Source organism: Ischnura elegans, chromosome 8, assembly GCF_921293095.1.
Source record: "Ischnura elegans chromosome 8, ioIscEleg1.1, whole genome shotgun sequence".
NCBI classification, from domain to species: Eukaryota; Metazoa; Arthropoda; class Insecta; order Odonata; family Coenagrionidae; genus Ischnura; species Ischnura elegans.
In genome coordinates, this window is record NC_060253.1 from 49,213,903 (window position 1) to 49,239,404 (window position 25,502).

At 40.0% G+C, this 25,502-nt stretch overlaps 3 protein-coding genes across 3 annotated transcripts in view; 2 read left to right on the top strand and 1 right to left on the bottom strand.

Annotated features, from left to right (window-relative positions):
* The window catches only part of LOC124164346 (sphingomyelin phosphodiesterase-like), a 16,722-nt gene extending 11,942 nt beyond the window's left edge, over positions 1-4,780 (top strand). Inside the window, exons 9-11 of the mRNA XM_046541630.1 lie at positions 779-971; positions 2,926-3,119; positions 4,278-4,780. Of these exons, the coding sequence (XP_046397586.1) occupies positions 779-971; positions 2,926-3,119; positions 4,278-4,470 (580 nt within the window). The 3' untranslated portion in view covers positions 4,471-4,780. The remainder of the gene's footprint in view (positions 1-778; positions 972-2,925; positions 3,120-4,277) is intronic.
* Positions 4,702-17,139, bottom strand: LOC124164347 (ubiquinol-cytochrome-c reductase complex assembly factor 1). Its single transcript, XM_046541632.1, has 6 exons — positions 16,935-17,139; positions 16,683-16,862; positions 16,531-16,603; positions 12,522-12,685; positions 5,302-5,496; positions 4,702-5,053 (listed from the first exon to the last, which is right to left on the bottom strand). The coding sequence occupies exons 1-6, from the start codon at positions 16,965-16,967 to the stop codon at positions 4,970-4,972; spliced, it is 729 nt and encodes a 242-aa protein (XP_046397588.1). The 5' UTR covers positions 16,968-17,139; the 3' UTR covers positions 4,702-4,969.
* A 62-nt stretch (positions 17,140-17,201) lies between these two features.
* LOC124164345 overlaps positions 17,202-25,502 on the top strand; it is a 45,552-nt gene continuing 37,251 nt past the window's right edge. Inside the window, exons 1-2 of the mRNA XM_046541629.1 lie at positions 17,202-17,398; positions 17,716-17,829. The gene's annotated coding sequence lies outside the window, so the exon portion shown is untranslated. The remainder of the gene's footprint in view (positions 17,399-17,715; positions 17,830-25,502) is intronic.

The following is a 25,502-nucleotide window of genomic DNA, read 5'->3' on the forward strand; positions in this document are numbered from 1 at the left end:
CTGGGGGGCTTGGAGGTATTGCATAACCGCCAGGGTAAGCGGGAGGCGCAGAGGTCGGAAAAGAAATTAAGATAAATGGTTCAAAATGGTGATTTTTACGGCCTTATGAGGGATATTTTATTAATCCTCACATTATTCTATAAGCAATATTAATCCAATTAAGGAAAATAGATTTACCTTAAAAATTTCTGTGAGCTCAGGGTGTGGTTTTATCCCTCAAAACCCCCCCCTCGCTGCGCCACTGTACCTAACTGTCACAGAGGAGTGATGGTGTGATTCAGGCTTCATAGCTCAAAAACACGTATATAGCAGGTAACTTCAGTGCTTCTAATGGGTGACTCAAAAGCTTGAGAAAAAGATGCAAAATAAATTTTTGAAAAACAGTTGGAGAGGTGAGAATGACATCATGGATATCTGGGAAATGACCTATCCTGGTGATAGGGGTCTGGTGGCCTCTAATTCAGTACGAAAGAATGTCCACTATAGGAGCTTCCTTATTAAGAGAACAGCTAACTTGTGGGTGAAACTTGAGATTTTCATGTACAAAAAAAGTAACAGACCGCCATCGATTTTTTTTCATGATTTTTTTGGTCCTAAGAAATTCTTTGTAAGGACGTTCTAATTTAATTGCTTTGGAAAAATATAACATTCTATATCACACCAAATTACTCTTCCATTCATAGCAAAGTTTTGTGCTCAAAATGTTGGTTGGGGGCAACATGCAAGGATGATGCTAGAGGAGGCTAATACTGTACATATATTGATGAATGATTTGCAGGTTTGAGAACACAGTGGTGGCTCAGTTTACTGGGCACACGCATCACGAAGAGATTCACCTCTATTACGACAACGAGGACCCCACCCGCCCCACGGCTCTCTCCTTCTGTGGTGGCAGCGGCACTTCCTTTACCAACGTCAATCCAAACTATCGCGTTTACTACGTTGATGATGCCGGGGAACAACCTACATGGGTAATGTACCTTGCTTATTTCACTCCAGTTGTTGAAATATTTCAGCAATCAATGGGCCCATTCAATAGAGCTGCTCTGAACCATTATTGCTGAATACATTCACTCATTGAGCAATCATGGGATGAAACTGGCCATCTTTTGGAGTGCTAGAAATCTTCATTCTGAGGAGTAATAAAATATGTCAGACTACCCAAAACAAACTTCCCAATCCTATTATAACAACCAAGTTTCTCATTCAGCAGAATAAGTGCACTCCAAAAACAACCTGAGCTACTCTATCATTAACTCCATAGGCTCTTTTTTAGCATATAACACTCACTGTCCTTCTTGATGGATGAGATGTTGAAGCAGGGTTCATACCGGTCAGGTATGAAAATGTCTGAGAAAGAGAAATATGGTACTGTAAGTCATGAAAATGTCAGGGAAATAAGGTAATGCTTGGGGAAAAATCTCTGCCACTAGCATTTAAGAAAGTCTTTTATTGTCTGGGGGAAAAGTATTTCTCATACCTATCCATTTGGCAAAATATCTCTCCTCATTTATCGTTTCTGTAGGACCTGAAAATATAGTGAGATTCTAATATGAAATTCTTCAAGTCACTCTGAAAGATATCTATTCTCAATTTCTCAAGCACACTACTCCTAGCACGCAGCCTCCGAGTCTGTAGTGGCTCCGGGCCTAATTAGTTTAATATCTGTGTAATGCTTTCTCTATGCTCATAGTAGTTTTCGATGAATCGTACAGCTTTCCTTCGTATTTTATTGAGTTCATGGATTCTTTCTGAACCAAATCCCATATGCTTGCTGCATGAGTGCGACACAGCACCTCTCTTATACTTTTTCATCTGAAAATCTTCCCACAAGACACTTGATGAATCCTAGCTTCTTCAGGGGTCTGCCACAAATATTTCTCATGTGTGATCCCCATGATAGAATCAAAGTTATCGTAACTACTAGATACTTCTCTTTATCCGCTGTGTTTATGTTAATACCATCCAGGTTTAGATGGAAGGTGAGGGTTAGATGGAAGATGGAACTTCCTAATCCCAACCTCACCTAATAAAGACAATTATAATTAATAAATAAAAGCGAACAAACTATGTATAAATCCACCAATTTATTTTTGTGGTACTACTAGTTTCGACGCAGCGGCGTCATCATCAGGTACTATGGCTACAAAGAAACAAACATCCTTATATATCATGTGGTATCGGGAGGAAGAAGGTAGGTGATATCCCGATACCACATGATATATAAGGATGTTTGTTTCTTTGTAGCCTTTGTACCTGATGATGACGCTGCTGCGTCGAAACTAGTAGTACCACAAAAATAAATTGGTGGATTTACACATAGTTTGTTTGCTTTTATTTATTAGAATGAACCTCCACAAAGTTGAGCCTATTACGATAGAGATTAACAATTATTATTATTATCCACAGCATATACATGGGGATAGTTGGACTACCTACTCAAGAAATGTGTCGCCGTGCATTTGCTCAGATTAAGTTCGAGTTCCCACTCTTGGCTCTACACATAATCGTTGATTAAATCTGATGGTAGAAAATCATAGTCAGAATGAGCATTAATTTTGCGAGTCATGGCTCAATCATAGCTCAATGATAATTTGGTGGAGTAATACACATGAAATTATGTGATTCCAGGCACTTTTTTAAATAGCAAAAATACAAAAAAAAATTAAAACGTGGATGAAATGCAAAAATTTATTTTTGCAAAACTGTCTTTGGGTATTTAATATAGGTACGCTAAGGGAAAACTTTTTGTTGAATTGAGGAGGAATGACCCAAGTATGACCCATTTTGGTGAACAGTAGAAGTGTTTTAAAATTAAATTCATTCACATTTACCAGCTTTTATTCAAATTCATTTTCAAAACCAACGTTGACTTATGAGTGCACTGAGGGAGTGTAAGACTAACATATGATTCATGATTTTCAGGCTGTGGTTGATTATGAATCATGGATCTACAACTTGACAGCTGACAGTCATATGGCTCCCACCCACCAGCCAGACTGGTTCAAGATGTATTCGTTCCGAGAGACATTTGGTGTGGACAACATGACCACAGCAAGCATTGATAAACTCACACGAGATATGCTCAGTAATGAAGAACTTCTGAATACATATTTCAGGTAAATGTTGTTTACCCTATCTATATTCAGCCCACTTTTTCACCACTTTTGCACAGGAATTGGAACCTTGGAGAAGAGAATAACTGAATATTTGTTTGTGTGGTTAAGAAAATTTTGCAATAAATTGTTTCATTCAATTCAATTATTCAACTCTTGGTCCAGCTAAATTTTTATCAATAGCAATTATTGTGTGCTTAATAAGGGCTTGGAACTTCAGTTGCATTTATTCTCAGTAGTGTAGAAACTTGAATGCTTTCCTGTAAGGATGAGTCGGTTCTTAAATTTTTTTCGGTTCTCAGCACCAGTCCGGTTCTCCCCAATCGGTTCTCGATACTCAGTTCCAAGAATGTACTCTCATGACCTGAATTAATGGCAATTTTTTTTGAGAAGCGCCATCATCTGGTTATTAAAATGATGCTGAAACACTCTTCTATTTAGAAATTATAAGTGTTTAATTAAAAATGTACAGTGGAACCTCGATAAAACGACACCCCACGGTGCACCAATAAACACTCGCTATAGCAAATTGTCGCTTTACCGGAGGTGGTGCAAATAATAGCCAATATACCTCATATTACTCCTTTATTTTTATTTTCTCGCTTAGACGTGTTTGGTGTTTTTTTGGCCATGGTGTGTTCCATCAAATGCTTTCTATTCATGCAACTCATGGACGTGCGGGTATGCTGACGACTGCTTTCTGCCGCCCGAGGAGCAAAAGAAGATCAAGCATTCGCGAATACTAATGCCACAATATTTTCACCAAAATTAACTACTTCTTTATCGAACGACAGTTTACCACATAAATTTGAAACTGAGCACTCCATTAACTTCATTTCTAACAGATCGCTAGCAATTAAAGAGATTAAGGAGTCTTGGTGTAAGTTTTTCCGGCGGTGAAACCCTCGCTATGGCGAGAGCCAACACCAAGAGGGCCTCGCAAAAACGAAATTTTTAACATGCTTGTTATAGGATAAATTGACGGTGCATCGGCTATCTCTCGTAATAGCGGGGGTTTCGCTATAGCCCGTACTCGCTTTAACGAGGTTCCACTGTAGTTATTTTTCAGCATGAAAGTAAAAAACTTACAGAAAGTTAAACCTGAAATGATTGATTTAGCTTCAGATCTAAGTATGCCATCTGATATTGTTGAATTTGCAGGTATTACGTTTCTGAAGGTGATCCATTCCTGGCCAAAGGATGTGATGAGAAGTGTCTCAAGGGACTGGTGTGTGAGATAGTCACCTGCCAACCAAATGATCCCACTCAGTGCACTCAATTGGGCCTCAACGCAATGGAGACTGAAGAAGACAATAGCGGCAGCAGCGAAGAGAACAGTAGCGAGGGTAATTGAATGACTTCTGGCTAGAGTACTCAATGATGAACTATTAAGGGAGATTCATTAGTGAAGGATATATTATGAGATCAAGGGACAACCAAATAGTGCAGTGTCGCCTATGGCCTCTCCATTATAGTGACTCTCTCAATGATTAAATGAAATGATGGTGATCTGAGAAGTTGGTTAACAACATTCTTACTCTTCTAAATAATATATTTTAAACTGAAGCATGGATGATTTTCAAGAGATCATAAAAATTTTTGTGTATTTCAGTGTAAAAAGTACATACCTCCTCCAAAGTACATAAAAAATCATACATATTGAATATCAACACTATTATTGGCATATTAACTCAGTTTAAAGTCATCATTGCATCCTCAAAACAGTTTCAACAAAGCTCCTTAACAGTTCCAAATCCATTGTTACTATGAAAAATTAAATGTCTTCATATTTACAAAATGAGTGCTCACAATACCAAATATGACTAGATATTTTGCCTAGAGAGAGAATCACATCATATACTGTCTGTGAGAGGAATCCACTTCAAGTCTGGACTAAGGATGATTTCCTCTCGACCTAATTTGTCCAGCTCATGCATCTGTGAGGGGAAAGAATACTTGAATGAATAAATGGTCTTTTGTAAGGACCAATACTGTATGGGAGAAAATGCATTATTAAGAACATGAAATAAAACTAATTTATATACAAAGTGCATCTTATACAAATATATTTACCCAGTGAATGACCCAAAAAACGTTCAATCAACTGTTATGCAAGAAAAGTAGCAGATTATTCTTCACCTTAATTGTACATTTAGAGCCAAAGACACAAGAACATAACTCTCACCTGATGTCTAACGTAAGCAACGAGGGCTTCCAGTGCCATAGCAGAGCCATGTTTCTGCTGAAGAATTCGTCTCCATAAAGCTCCGGCAAGGCACCTATCATCACCCAACAGCCCCTCATCGTATCCTATGATTGCAGCCCCAAACTGCTGTGAAAGCTCGTGCAGTGTTTCATTCACTCTAGATGAAGTGTCCACCTGTGAAATCAAAGGCACCATGTTGTACCCTTGTCATCCTCACACAGCACTAGACTTGATACTGCACAAAAAAAGTTTAAGCCACAAGAAAAAACAAAAAAGAGGAAATTTTGAAAAATAAAAAATTGTTAGACTTCATCCTTTCGCTATTAATGCCGAAAATATATGGCAGTACGATTCTTGACCAGGGAGATGAATGTTTCATAGTGGTGGCAGCAATGCTTTGGGACCCCCCGCAGTGGGGGTCAGGCTACCACAAAAATGGTCCTTACAGAGGGTACAGAAGACTATATAGGCTCAGTCCAGCAGCCATGCTAACGAGAGAACACAAGTCTCAAAAGGGTCAACCAGGATTCAAATTTGGATCTCCCGGCCCAGTAGCAAACCTGATGGGAAATCAGAGAGAGGTAACATATCAGATGGTGCCTGGTATATCCAGGTGTTTGCATCTGGATATAATGTGATGAGAAGTGTCTTCTGAAACACTCGTGATCTGAGAAGTTGGTTAACAACATTCTTGGGCAAGGCACAGATGAAATGTGACGACAATAAGGTCTTTCCTTTTACCTATGTAATTCATGATAAACATGCCTGATGCAACAAAATCTCCAGATCCCTTGAGCTGTACTCAACCGCATGCGAGGCCATAGCAATAATTGTGCTTCCACCTTGGATCCAAATATCCACGGATAATACCCTTACCCATGATGCGAGGACTAGATTTGGGTTAGAATCCAAGTCATATGATTACATATTTCAAGGCTAATGTCCTCATTTGATGCTTACATCTTTGCACCCAAGTATATATCTGTGTACAAAGTCACTTTTTGATGCCTCATCATCTTAAGTCAACACTCCAAAGACTGGTTTGAGCAACTCTCCATTCCCATCTCCTATCTGCTCGCCTTTTCATAGTGGCGTATTTCTTCTCTTTCAACTCCTTAATAACCTGTCCTATGTAATACATTCAGGTCTTCCCTTTTACCTGTCCTTATATGATTGTTTTCATCAAGCCATCATTCCTCACGATGTGGCCAACCAAGTAATCCCCTTTTTTCCTCAGTTTTTAGGTGACTTCCCTCCCAATCTTCTCAGCACTTCCTCATTACTTACTCGGTCGATCCATTTCATGCTCATCATCCTTCAGTAGCACCACATTTCGAATGCTTCCATTCTTGACTTCTCCGCTGCTGTCAACGTCCAAGCCTCGTTCGCACAGATACGCAATCTCTTCTTCCTTGGCCTCTGCTTCCACTTCCCTCACTCCCTTCACTTCTACCATTCCATTGCTCTCTGCTTTAGACCTTGAGGAGGCACAGCATAAACATGCCTGAGTACAACAAAATCTCCAGTACCCTTGAGCTGTACTCAACCGCATGCGAGGCCATAGCAAAAATTGTGCATATGATTCTTAAACAGAGTGTTGGCTACCACTAATTTGTGCTCTCAGCAGAATTCCATGAGCCTTTCTCCTCTTCCATTTTGATTTCCTAACCCATAATTTGCAGTTATTCTTTCATCCTGAACTTCGCAAAGGACAGCATTCCAACCACCTAAAACAGTAAGGTTTTCTTCATCCCATACCTGTTTGATTACTTCCTTGATATTTTCATACACGTCTTCAACTTCTTCATCCGAATAGTGTGTCGAAGGCATGTAAACCTGTACCATTATAGTATCTACTGGTTTGTTCTCTGATTTATCATAACTATACAGCAGGCTCCTGAATATCCAGCTGTGGTATATCCGTGCATGATTTTCACTCTTGCACAATATTTTCCGCAATCTTTATAAAAAAAATAAAATCGGACGTAAAATCACCGGAATTACTGCATTAATGCTAGGATACACCAGGCTTATTGTTTCCGTTATAATCCCCTTCATAAAACGGAAGCGATTGTGCGCTAGCTGCATTCACGGGAGCACCGTGTTCCTGTTTTCCAAGCCTCGCAGCTCGTGACCGTGCTCCGTGATCATGGATGCACGTCCCGCAGCAGCTGCAACCTGGGCAACTTGTGCGAGACGTGACTACGTGGCGTGATGCCCGACAGTGTAGTTTCCGCCGTTGAGCAGTGGTTTTGAAGCATTCGTGCGAACCACTCTTCTGTATCCATGATCACACAGCCACAGATGTGTGGTTTTCGAAACCAGGCATTACATGGAGCATTAATATAATACGATAACAACCATGTAATAATAATACGATTACAACCATGTTATCGCCGCTAAAAAGTTGGCGAACTGGCAAAGAAAGCTCTCAACGAGCCCGGGAAGCACTCTAAAATAACAGAATAACTGCATAAATAATAATATATTTTTTGTTTTACGTAAACTATGAACATTACAAGCATTTAAGTGAAATTTTTGGTTATCTGTGTTTTCCAATTCTTCGTGCCGCCTCTCCCCATCATTAGCCCGGATAATCGGGATTGTGCCTGTACTTTCATTGTACAGCAGGAAGCTTTTCGCACAAATCATGGCACTCTTTCTGAGCATTACCCGAACTCCTACATTATCATTAACAATTCTGTGTGTATAATCCTATAACTTCCACTCCAAAAGTCTCCCTCTTCAGGACACTTCATTTCACTGATTCCTAGCATGTCAAGGTTCAATTTTTGAATTTCCCCCTAAGGGTTTTCCAGCCTACTGCAGGTCATAAGCAATTTCACGTTCCACGTTCCTTTCAAATTAATTTTATTACATATAAGGGATTGAACGAACTACGGCCGTTAAACAGTTTAAAGAAAATTAATTCCCCAAGGCCGTACTCTTTGATGGGCAGATTTCTAATGGGAGGTAATTGTAAACGGGAGGTAATGGCAAGATAAGACACTAACTGAAAATACAAACGTGAAACTCACACACGCACCTCGCGGATTTGCTCAAGGGAACAAATGACCGCGTGGGACACACGCACTCACTCACTCAGGTTTGTGGAGCCCTCGCTCACGACAGTGACCCACTCACACAAAAGAAAAGGACAAAATAAAATAAATAAAAAACACGCTCTCAGTCACGCACCTCGCGGATTTGCTCAAGGGAACAAATGACCGCGATGGACACACGCACTCACGCACTCAGGTTTGTGGAGCCCTCGCTCACGACAGTGACCCACTCACACAAAAGAAAAGGACAAAATAAAATAAATAAAAAACACGCTCTCAGTCACGCACCTCGCGGATTTGCTCAAGGGAACAAATGACCGCGATGGACACACGCACTCACGCACTCAGGTTTGTGGAGCCCTCGCTCACGACAGTGACCCACTCACACAAAAGAAAAAGACAAAATAAAAACACGCTCTCAGTCACGCACCTCGCGGATTTGCTCAAGGGAACAAATGACCGCGTGGGACACACGCACTCAGGTTTGTGGAGCCCTCGCTCACGACAGTGACCCACTCACACAAACGAAAAGGACAAATGATAAAATAAATAAAAAATAAAACACGCTCTCTCTCACGCACCTCGCGGGTTTGCTCCAAGAAACAAATGGCCGCGTAGGACACACGCACTCACTCACTCAGGTTTGTGAAGCTCTCGCTTACGACAGTGACCGTCACACACACGGGAGTTGGGAAGGTAGAAGGGTAAAAGTGCCCAAGAAGTATCTCCTGACACCAGGTGTTTCTCCTGCCAAGCAGGCCTCCTCAAAGGAGAATGTTCAAAATATTGCAATATTGCCTTGTAAAACACGCCCCAGACCATTTATTAGACTATTATGAATCTATCCACGTACAAAAACACAAAGGCATAACTATGAACAGTGACCAAGGTCCAACAACATCTTGCCTTTTTTCCCTGATTTCAAAACACAAAACATCTAATAACAGCTTTCTTCCAACCGCTCCGTAATTTTCCATTCCCCCCCCCCTTTCCATATCCCAACGACTTCCTTACCCCCACTCCTTCCCCCACCTCCGCAATTCTTGACCCACCTCAGTATTGGCTCCTTACCTCCCCCAACCCCTGACGTTCGACCAATTACATCAACCTCTCCATCAACTACGCTCAATATTGCAATATTTTGAACATTCTCCTTTGAGGAGGCCTGCTTGGCAGGAGAAACACCTGGTGTCAGGAGATACTTCTTGGGCACTTTTACCCTTCTACCTTCCCAACTCCCGTGTGTGTGACGGTCACTGTCGTAAGCGAGAGCTTCACAAACCTGAGTGAGTGAGTGCGTGTGTCCTACGCGGCCATTTGTTTCTTGGAGCAAACCCGCGAGGTGCGTGAGAGAGAGCGTGTTTTATTTTTTATTTATTTTATCATTTGTCCTTTTCGTTTGTGTGAGTGGGTCACTGTCGTGAGCGAGGGCTCCACAAACCTGAGTGCGTGTGTCCCACGCGGTCATTTGTTCCCTTGAGCAAATCCGCGAGGTGCGTGACTGAGAGCGTGTTTTTATTTTGTCTTTTTCTTTTGTGTGAGTGGGTCACTGTCGTGAGCGAGGGCTCCACAAACCTGAGTGCGTGAGTGCGTGTGTCCATCGCGGTCATTTGTTCCCTTGAGCAAATCCGCGAGGTGCGTGACTGAGAGCGTGTTTTTTATTTATTTTATTTTGTCCTTTTCTTTTGTGTGAGTGGGTCACTGTCGTGAGCGAGGGCTCCACAAACCTGAGTGCGTGAGTGCGTGTGTCCATCGCGGTCATTTGTTCCCTTGAGCAAATCCGCGAGGTGCGTGACTGAGAGCGTGTTTTTTATTTATTTTATTTTGTCCTTTTCTTTTGTGTGAGTGGGTCACTGTCGTGAGCGAGGGCTCCACAAACCTGAGTGCGTGAGTGCGTGTGTCCCACGCGGTCATTTGTTCCCTTGAGCAAATCCGCGAGGTGCGTGTGTGAGTTTCACGTTTGTATTTTCAGTTAGTGTCTCATCTTGCCATTACCTCCCGTTTACAATTACCTCCCATTAGAAATCTGCCCATCAAAGAGTACGGCCTTGGGGAATTAATTTTCTTTAAATTTTATTACAATTGACTGATGTACCCTTTCCAGTAGTCCCCGCCTGAATGGGGTACTAATTACCTCAGGAATATTTTATCTGAGAGAATTCCATCATATCTGATATTTAAATATTGGAGTAGCTGCTACTCCTCAGAATAATGATGTGATGGTTTCCCATTACCTTCAACTGTTAATGAATATGTTACCATGCCAGCAGTGAAATACGTGTCGCTGTGAAAACTCACTCATATCGGAGCTAACCTTTATATCTCAAGGTGGACCCACCATCAGCAAACCGACAACTCAGTGGCTTTAACTTGAGCTGTGAGTTTGATGCAGAGCTTTTAAATTTACAACCAACTGGCCACTAGCCACTTCACCAACCACTACAACAACAAAGTCTTTGAATATTACACTGATATTTTAAATATATTCACCAAGCTGAAATTATACACTTGTATTGAGTCTCAAATCGATAAGTATAGTTCAAGGGCTCAACTAAATCAACAAAGAGTGAGACAGGACCAATACATGATGACTTCCTGCATGGTTTAACTTAATTGTGTCATCTAGCCCACAAATCTGTTAAAGATATGCCATATAAACGCAATAAGAGACAAACCCCTATTTTTGATCGGAGATAAAGAAGAAAAATGTAAGTGGCATTTCTTTTATCCTATCGCGCGATATTGTAGGGATATGCCCAATAACCTTTGACAGTTATCAAATATTCCACTTTCAGTACTAAATATTTACGCAACATTTTTCACCTAAATTTACACAATATTCATGGTGCTTGGAGATAAGCAGGTATTCTCTTGTTGTCTTAACCTTATGATGCTTGCTAGGGATGGTTGGATCGGATACATTGGATCCTAATATCCACGGATAATACCCTTAACCTTATAGTTCAAATACATATTTGTTGAAAAAATTGAATCTAAATCCGAAACTTTAAATCAATGCTTTTTTAAATGCAACGTCACATAAGAGGGAGTAGAGAGAGTTCTGATCCTCTCTTCGCATACGCCATTGCACTGCGATGCTTGTCCTACTCACAAACAATTTTGTTTATAAGCTCTATAGTAAGGACTATTGCAATAGAATTTCAGCCGAGGAAAATTTTAAGGCAAAACACGACAGGCACATAGCGTGAATCTTCCCTAGAGATTGAACAACAACCGGGGGAATCTCAGTGCTGTGAGATATTAACTACGGCATAGATTTCACATAAACACCCTAGGCCCTCCATCAGCCCATGCGTCTAAGGTTTTTTTTCCTTTCTGACACCACACAGACTTTGAAAGAAAGCATTTCCGATTTCTTGTATCTGCCATTTAGTCCAACAATGTACACACATGTTTGAATTTTTTAAACTGCAGGTTTTTACACCAAAAACATTTTCAATTGCAATAATCCTCATAATAGCATCTGAATTGATTTTTGAAAAATCAGGCCCTTAACGTAAAGAAAATTACTTGTCAAGATAGATGTTCACTATTAACCAGGTATTGCCCATAAAAACTATGCCTTTCTCGAAGTTTGATATGTGATTACTATTTGCAGTATAAATGCCATGGGATGCCCACTCATAGAAGTAAATTTAGTTCACCCTCCAGAGCGGAAATCCCTGTGCGATCTTTATTAGTTCACCTCAGAGATACCGCGATATTGTAATGCTTACGAGTAGAAACGCAAACAGGAGCATTGTAAAAATATGCCACTAACATTAAGAGAGAAACTCCCCTGCCTGCCGCTTGTTTTTGACCTAGGGTTTCAGATGACTGACTTATGCTGAAAATTAAGGCCACTCATTTCCCCTTGGACTTGTGACCCGGGAGAGGGGGAGAAGATAAGATACCTATTCGTGTAAGACTTGCACCCCCATTTTTGGCTGCAATTTCTGGTAATAAGGTGCGTCTCTTACACAAGTTTATGAGGTATGTAACAGAGCAACCAAAGAAGAGTGACACTAGCTGTATTTTCCCTATCCGATAAATGGTTGAAAGTTACATTTGCATGCTTTAAAAGAATTTTTTAAAATGGAAATGTTGTCTGCTAAAATCATAGAACTTCATTCTTACCTCAAGCTTTTTCATTCGCTGACGCACGTCGTCCCACATTGCTTCAACGATAACATTTCTAACAAAGCGTCCATCTTTTTCTGCCATAAGCCTCGCCATCACCATCCATACGTGAAGTTCTATGACTAGAAACCATGAAAACATGGTGTCTGGAAGACCAAGAACTGGAAAATATTAAAGACCCACTATTATAGTCACAATACTTGCACATCCAACCTGAGAAACAATGGTGGACGGCAATAAAATATTGTAACCTTAGTTATAAAGACAGTTTTTTCTTAAAATATTCAAACTATAAGGCAGCAAGACTAAAAGTTATAAAGGAAGGAATCAAGACTGTCCAGACACAAAAAGAAGGTTGAGAAGCTCAAGGCCAAGTTGGAAGTGGATGAACATCCTTAAAGAATACTTTCTTCAAGCACGATGATTGACATAATTAATTTGTTAACACATTCAATTCGGGCCCGATTTTCATTAAAGTTGCCAACATTGGCCGTTTAAATAAGAAAGAAAAATAGAGGGAGGTTTCCGTGCCATAACTGCTTCTGTTCAAATACTGCTTTTTACAAACGGCTCACACGGTTGGAAAGAGGGAAGCGTGCTGAAGGCCATACACACCATCAGAAGACTCAGAAGTGGATATTAGTCACGTACATAGGCGGAGAAAGGGCTCCCGGCCCAACCAGCAGAGCACGTCAATTGACGAGCTCTGCACTGAATATGTTTAAGTCTATTGGTGGAACTAATGTAAACATATTCACGTATTGTCTAACCTTTTCAGTTTCACAAAACATGCTAAACTTGAAAGTCTCTTTACTTTGGCTTGTCACTTTCTATCTGATTAAGATTTTCATGGACCCCCAGGACCTCTCCCCTCATTACACCAATGGCACTGTGATGAGTAATGAACTGCCACCCAAAACAAAGATCTCAATCTGCCCCTGGTGTCAAGCCATACCTGAAAACAATGCTGGGTGGAATGGAGGAGAACAAGATGGGAGGGTAGTAACATCTAAACATAAAGCTTCTCAAGTAAAAATTTCTCCCTTGAAACAGAGCTGATTCTTGGCTGAAACTCCACTGAATGTGTTAAAACTGCCTTGAAACAACCTTGTAGCTGCACTGCACTGCCTTGTCCTCAACAAGAAAAAGAGCACTCAACTGAAACTCTGATACCATTCTCCCTTGCAAGTCCATTGCTTTTGAACTGCTTCTCCCTTGCTGCATGTGTGCCCCACTGATACTGAACTGGACAATAGGCTCAGGCCAGGCCGAATTTATGACACCACTGCATCTCTATTGCCGCATGTCTTTACTGCCTTGCCACAGAGCTGCTGCAGCATTTGGGTATCCCCTCTCCCTCATGAATTTGAACTGCTTCCCCCTTGCTGCGCATGCGCTACCCATCGTAAGTTTTGCCAACATACGGAACCCATCTACCAGACATATACGCGACTCCTGTTTTCAGCGGCAATGTATTTTTTTAAATTTAGCTTTTGGCAACACGTATATCTTTTCCTGCGCGTCAAGCTGTCGGTTGCCGTTATTTCTCTTAAGTTGCTAGGAGCGAAAAACAAGTGGTGAACGTGGGTTTTGGCATGAAAAGATTGATGGCATAAATATTTTCCCGGTACTTCGACGGTTGTTAACGGCAAGAATTAATCGACATTAAGGTGAAGGGGAGAACGAGGTCGGTGGTGGTGACTGCAGCCATAATTGGAGGTAAGCATTTTAACTTCTCTGATGGCATGTTTATTCCTTCCATGTTTAGCCATGAGAACGTTGACATTGAATTCGTGTTTTAATCCAGGCACGTTTAAGTATTTCAAGCTCCTTTTTCAGGGGTCATGCAGCCAATAACGAATTCTTCTTTCAACGCATTGGCGACTGCCGTCCACTTTTCCTGCCTCATGGATACCCCAGACGAGGATAATACACCGACCGGTCATCAATGCCGCGCCGTCCATTAGTCACCCTGCGGAGGACCGGACTCGGTGAGCTCGAGCGGGCTTTCGAAGAAATAAGGAATGCGGGTGGGTTTCGCTATAGTGCAATGTATATTTACTGCTTATACTTATTAGTTACTGCTGAATGTTTTGGAATCTTGCGTGGTTTTCGTTTGGAGTTCACACATAGCCCAAGTAACAAGTCATCGCTTCGTTTTTCACTGAACTATGATGCAAAGCGCATGCTTCCCCAGTGATAATTTAATTTTTGCTTTCTATAATTTGAATGCTTCCCATTAATGCACCATATAACTAATAAGCCAAGTAAAGGAGAGTTTTTTATGTGCAATTTTGCTAATTTGATTTTGAGTTAAGTCGTTTGTGACTCTCATCAGTCATGTTTCTTCTCTATTGCAGGAGCATCTAACTTCCATGACTTCTTTCATTTGGAATATTTTTGTTTGTGCTTTTAACAGTTATTAATTTATTGATGTATTTTCATGTTCTAATAAATTGTGTCTTGAAAAATGTTGTGGTCATTGCAGTTATAACTATTGTTGATCGCAATCACCTGTCCACCCTTTATCTTTTATCATGCATGCAAAATTGTGGGAGAAATCTGTTATGTGATCATCCACTGTTGGCTGGGTTGCGCAAGTTGTTAATTTACTGTGTTTCATATGATTTGGCAAGAGAATTTTAATGGATTGGGTAGGGGAAATGCATTTAGCCAAACAAGGGAGTTTCAGCCTGGCATAGAAGGGAGTTTCAGCCTAGCTATCCAATGGAGTTTCAGTCTAGCTGGCAAAGGGAGTTTCAGTCTAGCTGGTAGCCAAGGGAGTTTCAGTGTAGCTAGCCAAGGGAGTTTCAGTTTAGTCAGCCAAGGGAGTTTCATTGGAGTAGCTGGAGTTCTTAATTGCACTGCTACTGCACTGCCATCCCTCTTCCAAACTCCACTGGTTCGTTTCAATTTCAGTGCAGTTTCAGCATAGAAGCAAGGCAGTGAGTTTCAAGGTAGTTTCAGCCCAGTTTCAGTCAAGTTTCAAGGGAGAAATTTTTACTTGAGTTATCACCTCGTGCAAGATACCCATTTAGAAGAGGTTTAATAAACTGTTCACATATTCCGTAAAAATTCAGCTCATATATTTAGATTAAGGGCACAAAAAGTTCTGCCAATTAGTTTTTAAATATGAGCTGTAATTGAAGAATATCAAGTAATCAGCTACACAAACATAAAATTATAGTAATGGATAGTAATTGGAAGTGGAACTATTTTTTTTTTGCTTCGTAAGTAGTGTTTTGTGATAATTATATGCATTGGGCTAGTTTTCACCAGATGTTGCTTGCGACAAAAGCAGTTTTTTCCAGGACACTCACCAAATTCTCGAGTTTTTCCAGAAGACCTAAATCCCTGAGTATTTCAGGTTTCCATACTAATACAGGCAAGAGGACGAATACCTATTAGTGTGAGAGCCAATCACATCAAGCCGAACTTGAGAAGTCTGCCAAGCGCCCTGTTGAACATCCAGTCAAGGCTTGCGGACAACACTTTGACCTGAATATGCTTCTTACAGAGGAAATGAGACTGCTGATATCCAAGGACAACCAATGAGGTGGAACACAAAAGATGGTGCAGTCACTCTCTCTCTCAAGGCCGGGTTTAATGATATATTAACCTATATGCTACGAAATTGCGGCTTAAACCTAGTTGTAACCAACTATTATTGACATGAATAAAAATTTATAAACTTTATATTGTACTTCATTGCATGGTAACTTTTCGATTTGGTTTACAATTAAGGTCTATGACAACAGGTGCATCCTGTAAAGCATGAATGATGGACATTTTCCTTCCTATTATAACTATAAGGAGATGCTAAGCTGTGCACAATAAATGTAATTGAGGAGATGACAGGCCAAGAACAGATGTAAAATATTTATGATCGAGAATATCACACTCGCCACAGCAATTATTCTAGTGTAAAATTACACAGTTAATTTATAAAACATTCATGAAGGTGGATGAGAAAGTGACAAAGATAGAATAAAAATAAGCTCATTACCGTCAAAAAACTTCTCCGCGTGGATCCTATCCGCAATATTTTCGTACAGCTTGTAGCCACCAGCCCTCAAGGTCTACAATAAAAGCAAGAGTAGCGATTACCTTAAGGGGACAAATTTAATAAATCATCGAAGACTAAAGCATACTACATACCGCTTTCGAGTAATCAAACCACTTCATGCTCATTGTCATCTTCTTAAAAAATCCAGGGCTACTAAAGTTAGGAGAATATGTGGAAACATTCACACATGTAATTCCAGAATGTTTTGATATACCAAAAACATCACTGCCAGCACTTTGACTGCGCAGAGTAACCTTGTGACGTGCACAGACCTGTAGGGTAAGGAAAACATTATTAGATGTGACAGGCACCTTAAAATCACTCAATGATAACAAATAACTCACCCTGAGGGTCTTCAGCGGAATTTTGTAACTCATGCCAAATAAATGGAAGATATGGAAAACTTTAACAACCAAATAAGAGTTAACGGTCGGAACGCAACATCTGACAAAAAGAAAAACTTATATTAGCAGCGTTTACAGGAAAACGGGGTGAATTAATAGGTTGCAGCAGGTTCCAGGCTCAATAATATTATGGATCTTCGTTGAAACTTGCACAAAAGTTGACCGCGACGATGCTGCGCCCTACACGGGATATTCATTACCTACCTTCTTCCTTGGTGAAAATGGTGGAGTTTGGGATGTGACTACGGATGGGATCTACCGAACATTACGCTTTAATAACGATTTAATATTGTTAAGAAGTTGTCTTTGTACGTGCACGAAGGCATATAGGGATACATGGATTCATAGTGGACTTGCTGTATCGCATTGTGTGGAGTCTTTTTCGTCTTAATAACCAGATTAACGTGAGTAGTCGGGATGTGGTTTAGGAGGTGACTCTGACCTTACGGAATTAGCGTTATTATATTTTGCTGTATACTACTAGTTATTGCCCATCGGAATATAGTTGTATCCCTATATTATTGCTTTAGCATCGTTGATATGTAATATTTTTGTGGTGGATAGCAAATTTAACGTAGTTTTTGTTAATGCAATGTGAGCTGGCTCAGCATTTCGACTAACATAAGCTTCTTATAAAGCTTGCTCTGGGGTTTAGTGGGATGGGCCCAACATGTTCATATATTTAAATGCACAGTGTGTTAACAATTTTATTTTATTTCAGGCGTCATGATGCTGACTTTTCTGAGAGAGGCGACTGATGTGAAGTGGCTGCCCATAACTTATTTTTTCAGCTAAAAGATACATTTATGGAGTAAAGTCTACATGCCTAATTTCTGTAAGTGCTATGTAAACCTCTATTAACACAAAATTTTCTAGTTTTTTTGATGTTATTCAAGAATTTAATTCCCCCATGTATTCGTGGATAATGTTAGTTTCTCTATTGTTACCACTGTTGTTATGAGTTAAATTGGAACCAATATTGTTTTTTTGGTTGTGATGAATACATGGATGTGAAATCTACTATTAAAACTGTTTCTATGCCCACCGATTGCTGATTTGCTTTCTTTTATAACATAAAATAGCATACTATTGGGGTCCTGTCTTAGTTTTGTATGCTACAAAAATACTCAAATCACATTTCTGTATTTACCAGCTGTATAAAATCATATTTCATAGCTGGACAGAGCTTGAGCTCTTTTATATTGTTATTGTTGTGCCACAATGTGTGAGGGAATGGATTTTCTCTCCAAAATCACAAATGCTGTATTCCAAGCCATCAAAATTCTCACTCTTACTTAGAAATGTATTTAAATAGATGATTCCATGCCTAAAAGTTATCGATTTATCCGCTTATTGAGTACCTATATTTCAAATTTTTGAAATGTATAATGCTCTAATTTATTATACTAATTTGGTTGATGCCATGCCATCATAATTTTATCATGATCTGTTAAGTAATTAATACGTGTATCTGATCTATCTTCTTTCAATAATTGATTCCATTATTGATTATCTCAATGCACGTTCACGAACCTTTTAGAAGAACAGTTGTGACAGTCGAAGTTCATCAACGACAGATATTATTCCCAATCTACCTGCATCTTATCAGTGTCACAAATGTTCTGTAGGTTTTTATTTGGTGATTTTTATGACGGAAATACTGTATTATTGGTAATATGACTCGTGTATGTCTTATTGTATGATGTCTTATTTTGAATTGTTGCACCATCGCATCATAAGTCGACTTACCCTTACTGGATATGAACTAATCATTGCTCAAGTAATCCTTGTGTTGGCTTTTGTGGTGTGGTGAGGATTCAACGTGGAGGTTTTTGGGGTTATTACCTCGTAGATTCATCTCTGCAGACAACAGTTTCGCCAGCATTGCAGCAGGCTTCTTTAGGTCAATGAAGTGGAGATCTGTTGAATCGCCTGTCTCTTATACACCTCGTTGGAGGCTGGTGTCTTCTCATTGGCTGGTTCAGGAGGCCCGGGTGGCTTCTCATTGGTTTGCACCTCCTGGTTCTGTCCTGTCTCTCCGGGTCTCGGAGGACTCTTCTCCATTTGTTAGGAAGCTGGTATCATTCCTCCCTATTGACGTTGTTCGGTGTCTTCATTATCTCTAAAGCTTCCCTAATTATCCGAGGGAAGTATCTAATGAAAAGAGAAAAAAAGTACCTGTATTATTCAATAAAAGTAGAGGCCGCTCATAGGATAGTGAGGAACCACTTAAAGGAAATGTAACACCCTTAAGGACAAAAACGGAGAACTATTGATTGAAAACAAAGAAAAAGGGAAGAGATGAAAGGAATATCTGGAAGATTTGTACAAAGGAAGTCGCCTCAGAACGAATGCTATCGAAAACGAGAGGGAAGTGGATGCCGATGACATGGGAGCCCCAATTTTAAGATCGGAATTTGATGCGGCTGTAAGAGACCTCAGGATAAATAAAGCGTCTGGCATTGATGACATTCCTGCAGAACTAATTAAAAATTCTGGAGAGAAGACGTTGAACCAGCTATACAAAATCATTAGTGAAATGCATTCGACAGGTGAGATACCAAAGGACTTTGAGAGGAACATTATAATCCCTATTCCTAAGAAGAAAAGAGCGGAGAACTGCGAAGACTTTAGGACCATAAGCCTTACTACACATGCGTCAAAGATACTGACAAGGATCATCTATAGAAGAATAGAACGAAAAGCAGAAGAGTACTTGGATGAGGACCATTTGGACTCGGAAAAAACAAAGGCACAAGGGAAGCAGTATTGGCCCTAAGACTGCTCATAGAGAAGAGAATGGAAAAGAACAAGCCAACATTCGTTGCGTTTGTGGACTTAGAGAAAGCATTTGACAACGTGGATTGGAGCACAATGCTTGGAATCCTAAAGGAAATTGGGGTTCTTTATAATGACAGAAGAATCATCCACAGTTTATTCAAAAACCAAGTAGCCGTGATAAAATCAGGGCCCAGCTGTGAAGAAGCAAGAATTAAGAAAGGAGTGCGACAAGGCTGTACATTGTCACCCTTAATTTTCAACGTTTACATTGAAAAAGCCTTTAATGAAATCAAAGAAAAGGAATTGGGAGTGAATATCCATGGAGAAAAAATTAGCATGCTAAGATTTGCCGATGACATAGCTGTTATAGCAGAAACAGGGAAGGGTTTGAAAAATATTCTGGTTATTATGGGTAGGGTAATGAGTAGATATCAACTGAAAATAAGCACGAAGAAAACCAAGATCTTAGTATGCAGCAGAAGAGAAGAAGTCAAGACCAACATTAAAATAGGGAGGCAAAAACTGAAAGAGGTGGATGAATTCTGTTATTTGGGAAGCAAGATAACTAGTGACGGGAGAAGCAAGAAAGAAATTATCAGCAGAATAGCCCAGGCAAAGAGAGCATTCCACCAAAAGAGAGACCTGCTTACAGCGGGAAACTTAAATATGGAAGTAAAGAAACAATTTATAAGAACCTACATCTGGAGTATGCTCCTATACGGAAGTGAGGCATGGACAATGACCGCAGCGGAGAAAGCAAGGATAGAGGCCTTTGAAATGTGGTGCTACAGAAGAATGATGGAAATCAAATGGATCGACCGAGTTAGTAACGAGGAAGTCCTAAGAAGGGTAGGAGAGAAGAGGAGCCTCATGAAAACCTTAATAAGAAGACGGAACAACCTTATAGGCCACATCTTGAGACATGATGGCCTGATGAAGACAATCGTCGAAGGACAAGTGGAAGGCAAGAATGGAAAAGGAAGACCCCGAACAAAATATATGGAACAAGTAAAGAGAAATGTGAAAGAGAAGAAATACGTAGGTGTGAAAAGTTTAGCTGATAGGAGAACTGAGTGGAGAGCTGCGTCAAACCAATCCTAGGATTGTTGACCAGTGATGATGATGATGATTATTCAATACCTGTCCTATCCAATTTTAGAGGGTGAACAGTCTAGAGATACTTCCCTCAGATCGTTAGGGAAGCTATAGAGATAATGAAGACACCGAACAATGTCAATAGGGAGGATGGATACCAGCTTCCTAACACATGGAGGAGAATCCTCAAGAGTGAACCTGGAGAGACAGGACAGAGCCAGGAGGTGCAGACCAATGAGAAGCTACACGGGCTTCCTGAACCAGCCAATGAGAAGACACCTACCTCCGACGGGGTGTATGAGAGATAGGCGATACCATGGATCTCCACTTCCTTGACCTGAAGAAGCCTGCTGCAATGGCAGCGAAACTGTCATCTGCAGAGATGAATCTACGCAGTAGTAACCCCAAAAACCTCTGCTTTGAATCCATTGCCCAAGTATTCACTTCCATTCATTGACTTTTATATAATCCTCTGCACCACTTTTGCTGTTGGCAATATTTGGGTAATTATGGAATATTCTTCAATCTCTATGGCTATCTTTAATCATGGAGTAAAAGTCAGAATGAACCAGAAAAAATTTGGAGGCGGTAAGAAGGAAAGCTATGGATGTATTTAGCCAGTTTATTTATCAGAAAATAAACAACTCACAAAAGAAGAGCCGTAGAGCACGGGGAAGGAAGAGGAATAAAAGATGAATCAGGGGAGAGAGAACACCCAAGCTAATGTGTTTTACTTGCGATTTGGCAGACCAAGAGGGATCTGGAGGTGATGGCATCTCTAATTTCCCTCAACGAGAGGCATGCAGCAAAAAAATGCTGGCCCATTTGATTCCTAAGGAACATTTCCAGAGGAACCACTTACTGCATCAGCCGACAAAAAAGCAAGTCAAGGCTTCGTCTCACATTCATCACCCTCAGTGGAAGTTGTAACTTTACTATCTATCTAAGACCTATCCTCTTATTTCCTGCCGACAAGTTGGAAAATCTGTCTCCTCCTCACTCACTCCAACCCGGAGGTTGGTTCAGATATGTGAGGGTAGAGCTCAGCTTTTCCTAAATTCTGTAGGAGCTCAGAAGGGGTGTGCTCCCTCTAATTTTATGTCTCTGGTCTGCGATCATCCTCATCCACTACTTCCTGTATGATAAATCTTTCTTTTCTATTCACGCTATCATACACATCCCTTCGATATTCCTCTGGTTCTGACCCTCTCCATGCTTAACATCTTCCCATTCTAAGCCAAATTATTAGGCATTATTTTTTCTCTTTTACCACACAATAAGTAATTTTCCTTAGCATACAGAGACCTTATCTCTCCCTGTGAAAACTTTTACATTTTTGAAACACTATCATACCTAAACTCTCTTGCTTTGTTAAATGTTTTCCTCCTTAATCTCTTGTTTATTTCCCCATACATCCACCTGTACCATGTACATGTTTGTCAACTTCATTCTTTACTTTAGTTGCCCCAATAATTTAATCTCACAGTTTCTTAATCCCAATGTTCTGCACATTTCTACATTTCCAGTAAATTTCTTGGGCCCATTAACTGTTTCTTCCATACCCCTCTCCTACCCATCCTCTAGAGTCTCCGTATTTCTACTCTTCTCTATACTATTCTCCATTGGTTACTGATTTTTCCTCGTCAGAGTTGGAGGTGTTACACTCCATCTCCTAACTCTAACCCTTTTGAACCTGATATTGCTTGTATTTCATTCTAGGTTGTGATCCAAATCCCCCATTGCATTAGTTTTTAAATCTCCTATTCCTCTTCTATGCTATGCTATAATTTAGTATATCATTATCTCCCTTGTCTCATTTGGTCTCCTATTCATGTACCTCCAAATTATATTTATTGTATTTCCTGACATAGTAGATGAACCAGCATCTTTGATACCCTTTGATTTCCTCGTTAGATTTTATGAAACACACTTGCTAGGGCACTCAGCATTTTCAACTCTGCTGGCACCATGGAGCAGTCAGAGTTCTGCAAACTGCTGTGGTGGACAATATAGATATACAACACAAAAAGCCTTTATACAGATTGTTTGTTATCTTTTGAAGGAATTAGTCACAGAAATAGTAGTACTGGCTTAAATCAGAGTTATGATTGATAATTTTAATAAAGACAACCATATTCTTGGCTGAGCAGCTTGTGTTGGTAGAGAATGAAGTCATACCCTCAGCCCATAAGATTCTGGCTGATTTTTGGGCACATTTGTGAGGAAAAAAGTGTGTGTTATGGGCTGGGAAATGCAGTATTTATTTCCTTCACTATTGCAGTGTCAACTCTTAAGGTTTATTAGGTCAGATGAGGTAAGAGCCAATCCCAGACTTAGCTACAGGCATGTGAATTTGCAACCCTCTGGGTTTAGGGGCCTGTTGCTTTCCCTGGCCAACTGTACTTTGGGGATGTTACTTCATCTGGAATTAGAATACAGGCATCTTGGATGAGTAGTCAAGTACTCTACCCAATAAGCAATTACACTTCTCAGTTCTTCCCCATGGTCATTTCTCGTTCCCAATCCACAATTTCCATCGCTACCTTCCCCTACATCAGCACTCCAATTTGCTATCATCGTGTACCTGATTTGGATTTCATTAATTATTTCCTTTTACCGTGAATATACCTGAATATACCATCATGCAATGAATAAATCTATTCCTGATATCATGTGTATAAAAAAAAAAAAACTCGTAGAATAGATAAACTTTGCCTCTTGGTAGGGACAAGCAAATAGCCACTCCTCAAAGTGAAAATTTAATTTTGTAGAACAAAATGTCGTGTATTTTGCTGATCAAAAACATTTTACTGCTATTTCGACCTATTATAAAGAAAATATCAGGCATATAAAATACGTGCTGAAATATGTACTAATATGACGATAAAAAAGGGAACTACACAAAATCAATTAAGTATTTTCATATTTTTAGCATTATTGGCTCAATCACATTTCTCAGGTGATGTAATTTTTTCCAGAAAAAAGTCACATCCTGTATTTATTTTTAGAATCCTACACTGTCAAAAATATTAACTTTATATCACAGAAAAAGTAAATTCTGGGAAAGCTTGGACTTTTTCTGGATACCTGGACATGGGGTTAACATGTAAGACATGCCTGGGGGCCTGGATGCCTACCCAATGAGAAATTTAAAAAAAGTAACCATCACTGTACTTGTAACCATAATTATTATCTCTTCACTCTATGTTTGCGGGTGAGCTTCCGTGAGAGTGCGGACACTCTCGGAAGGCTTTGCTATTGGGGTAGGGGTTGTACCAAGAGAGAAAGGGAGAGTGAATTTAACGTTGATAATATAGCCACCCTAGTTTGTCACTGAAAACGTGTGAGTCATGGGTGGCCACTGGTATCTTGGCTCTGGTGCCGAGACAATACACATACTTAATTTGAAGGTATTGAGGATAATCCTTTCACAGAAGCCCATGACATTGTCAGCTACCACACTGAATGAGGCACGGTTGGTGAAAGGCATACTTGAAGACATGCGAGGAGAATGTGTGAGGTTTGGCAACACTGCTCCATGAGTAGATTCACGATGTTAACTTGATGGTGGTCTCAGAGTGACTGACTCAGGCCACGCCTACTGTCTGCTGATTGGCTAAGGGAAAGTCATGTGTCGAGATACTTTCCCTCCCCCACCCTCACTTGCTTTTGCCACACCAGCTTAACCGCAAAGATAAAATAATTTTTATTGCTATTTTATTTATCTTTGTTGATCACTCGCCGAAACATCATTCCTGGGTTAGTTGTCTCCGAAGTGGACATATTGCTGGCAGTTGCGGCAAAAGGAAAAAAGTTTTGTATGGGTAGTAGGAGGGGGGGTCTGAAGCCTATTATGTGCCTGTATAAGTGAGTAAACTGAAAGCAGTCTGCAGGAAATTTGGCTTGGAGCCACTAAGCGTGGCCAGTGATAGCCGTGAAAGTTTTTTGTGTCAACAGTAGAATAAATCTCATAACCTTAAAAGCCCAAAACTGCTTGCGTTATAAATCAATCTTCTGTTGTTATCTGTGACCAACTGCCGTGCATTACTTAGTAATCTGTTGGCCTCTTTGCAGTTTTCCTTGCATTTTAGTTCTGGAATTTTCAAAACTCAGTATTCAATGATCACTTTCCATTCATATCCCTATTTCAGCCTCTTCAAGCTTCCTTGCTCAGCTTTAATCAATGACTAATAATATTTCAATGAGGAAAAATGTTCAGTTTCCTTGTTTTGAATGCTTTGAGCCCTCTCTTAATTTGCATCTCATTCTGTGATTCACATTTGTTGGAATTCTGTGAGCCATCTCCTCTCTTTAACCATTCATTGCGTATTCAAAATTCTTTTTTCTTAAAGATGGCATCTTTATATAGAGAAGAAATGTCATAGAGCTAAATAATATCGCTTTCAGTTTTTATATTTTTGTTTTTACTTATGTGTGCTACAAAGCACAAAACGTATGGATTACCGAAAAAATATTTCAATGACACCAAGGAATACAAGCAGATGGGATAGTTACTATCTAAATATAATGCCAAATAAGTGTTTTTAGGCGTCAATCTCCTGCAAGTTATGGGATTTCACGATGAAATCTAAACCTTCCTATGAAAATTTTAGAATTTTTTGGTACATGAGA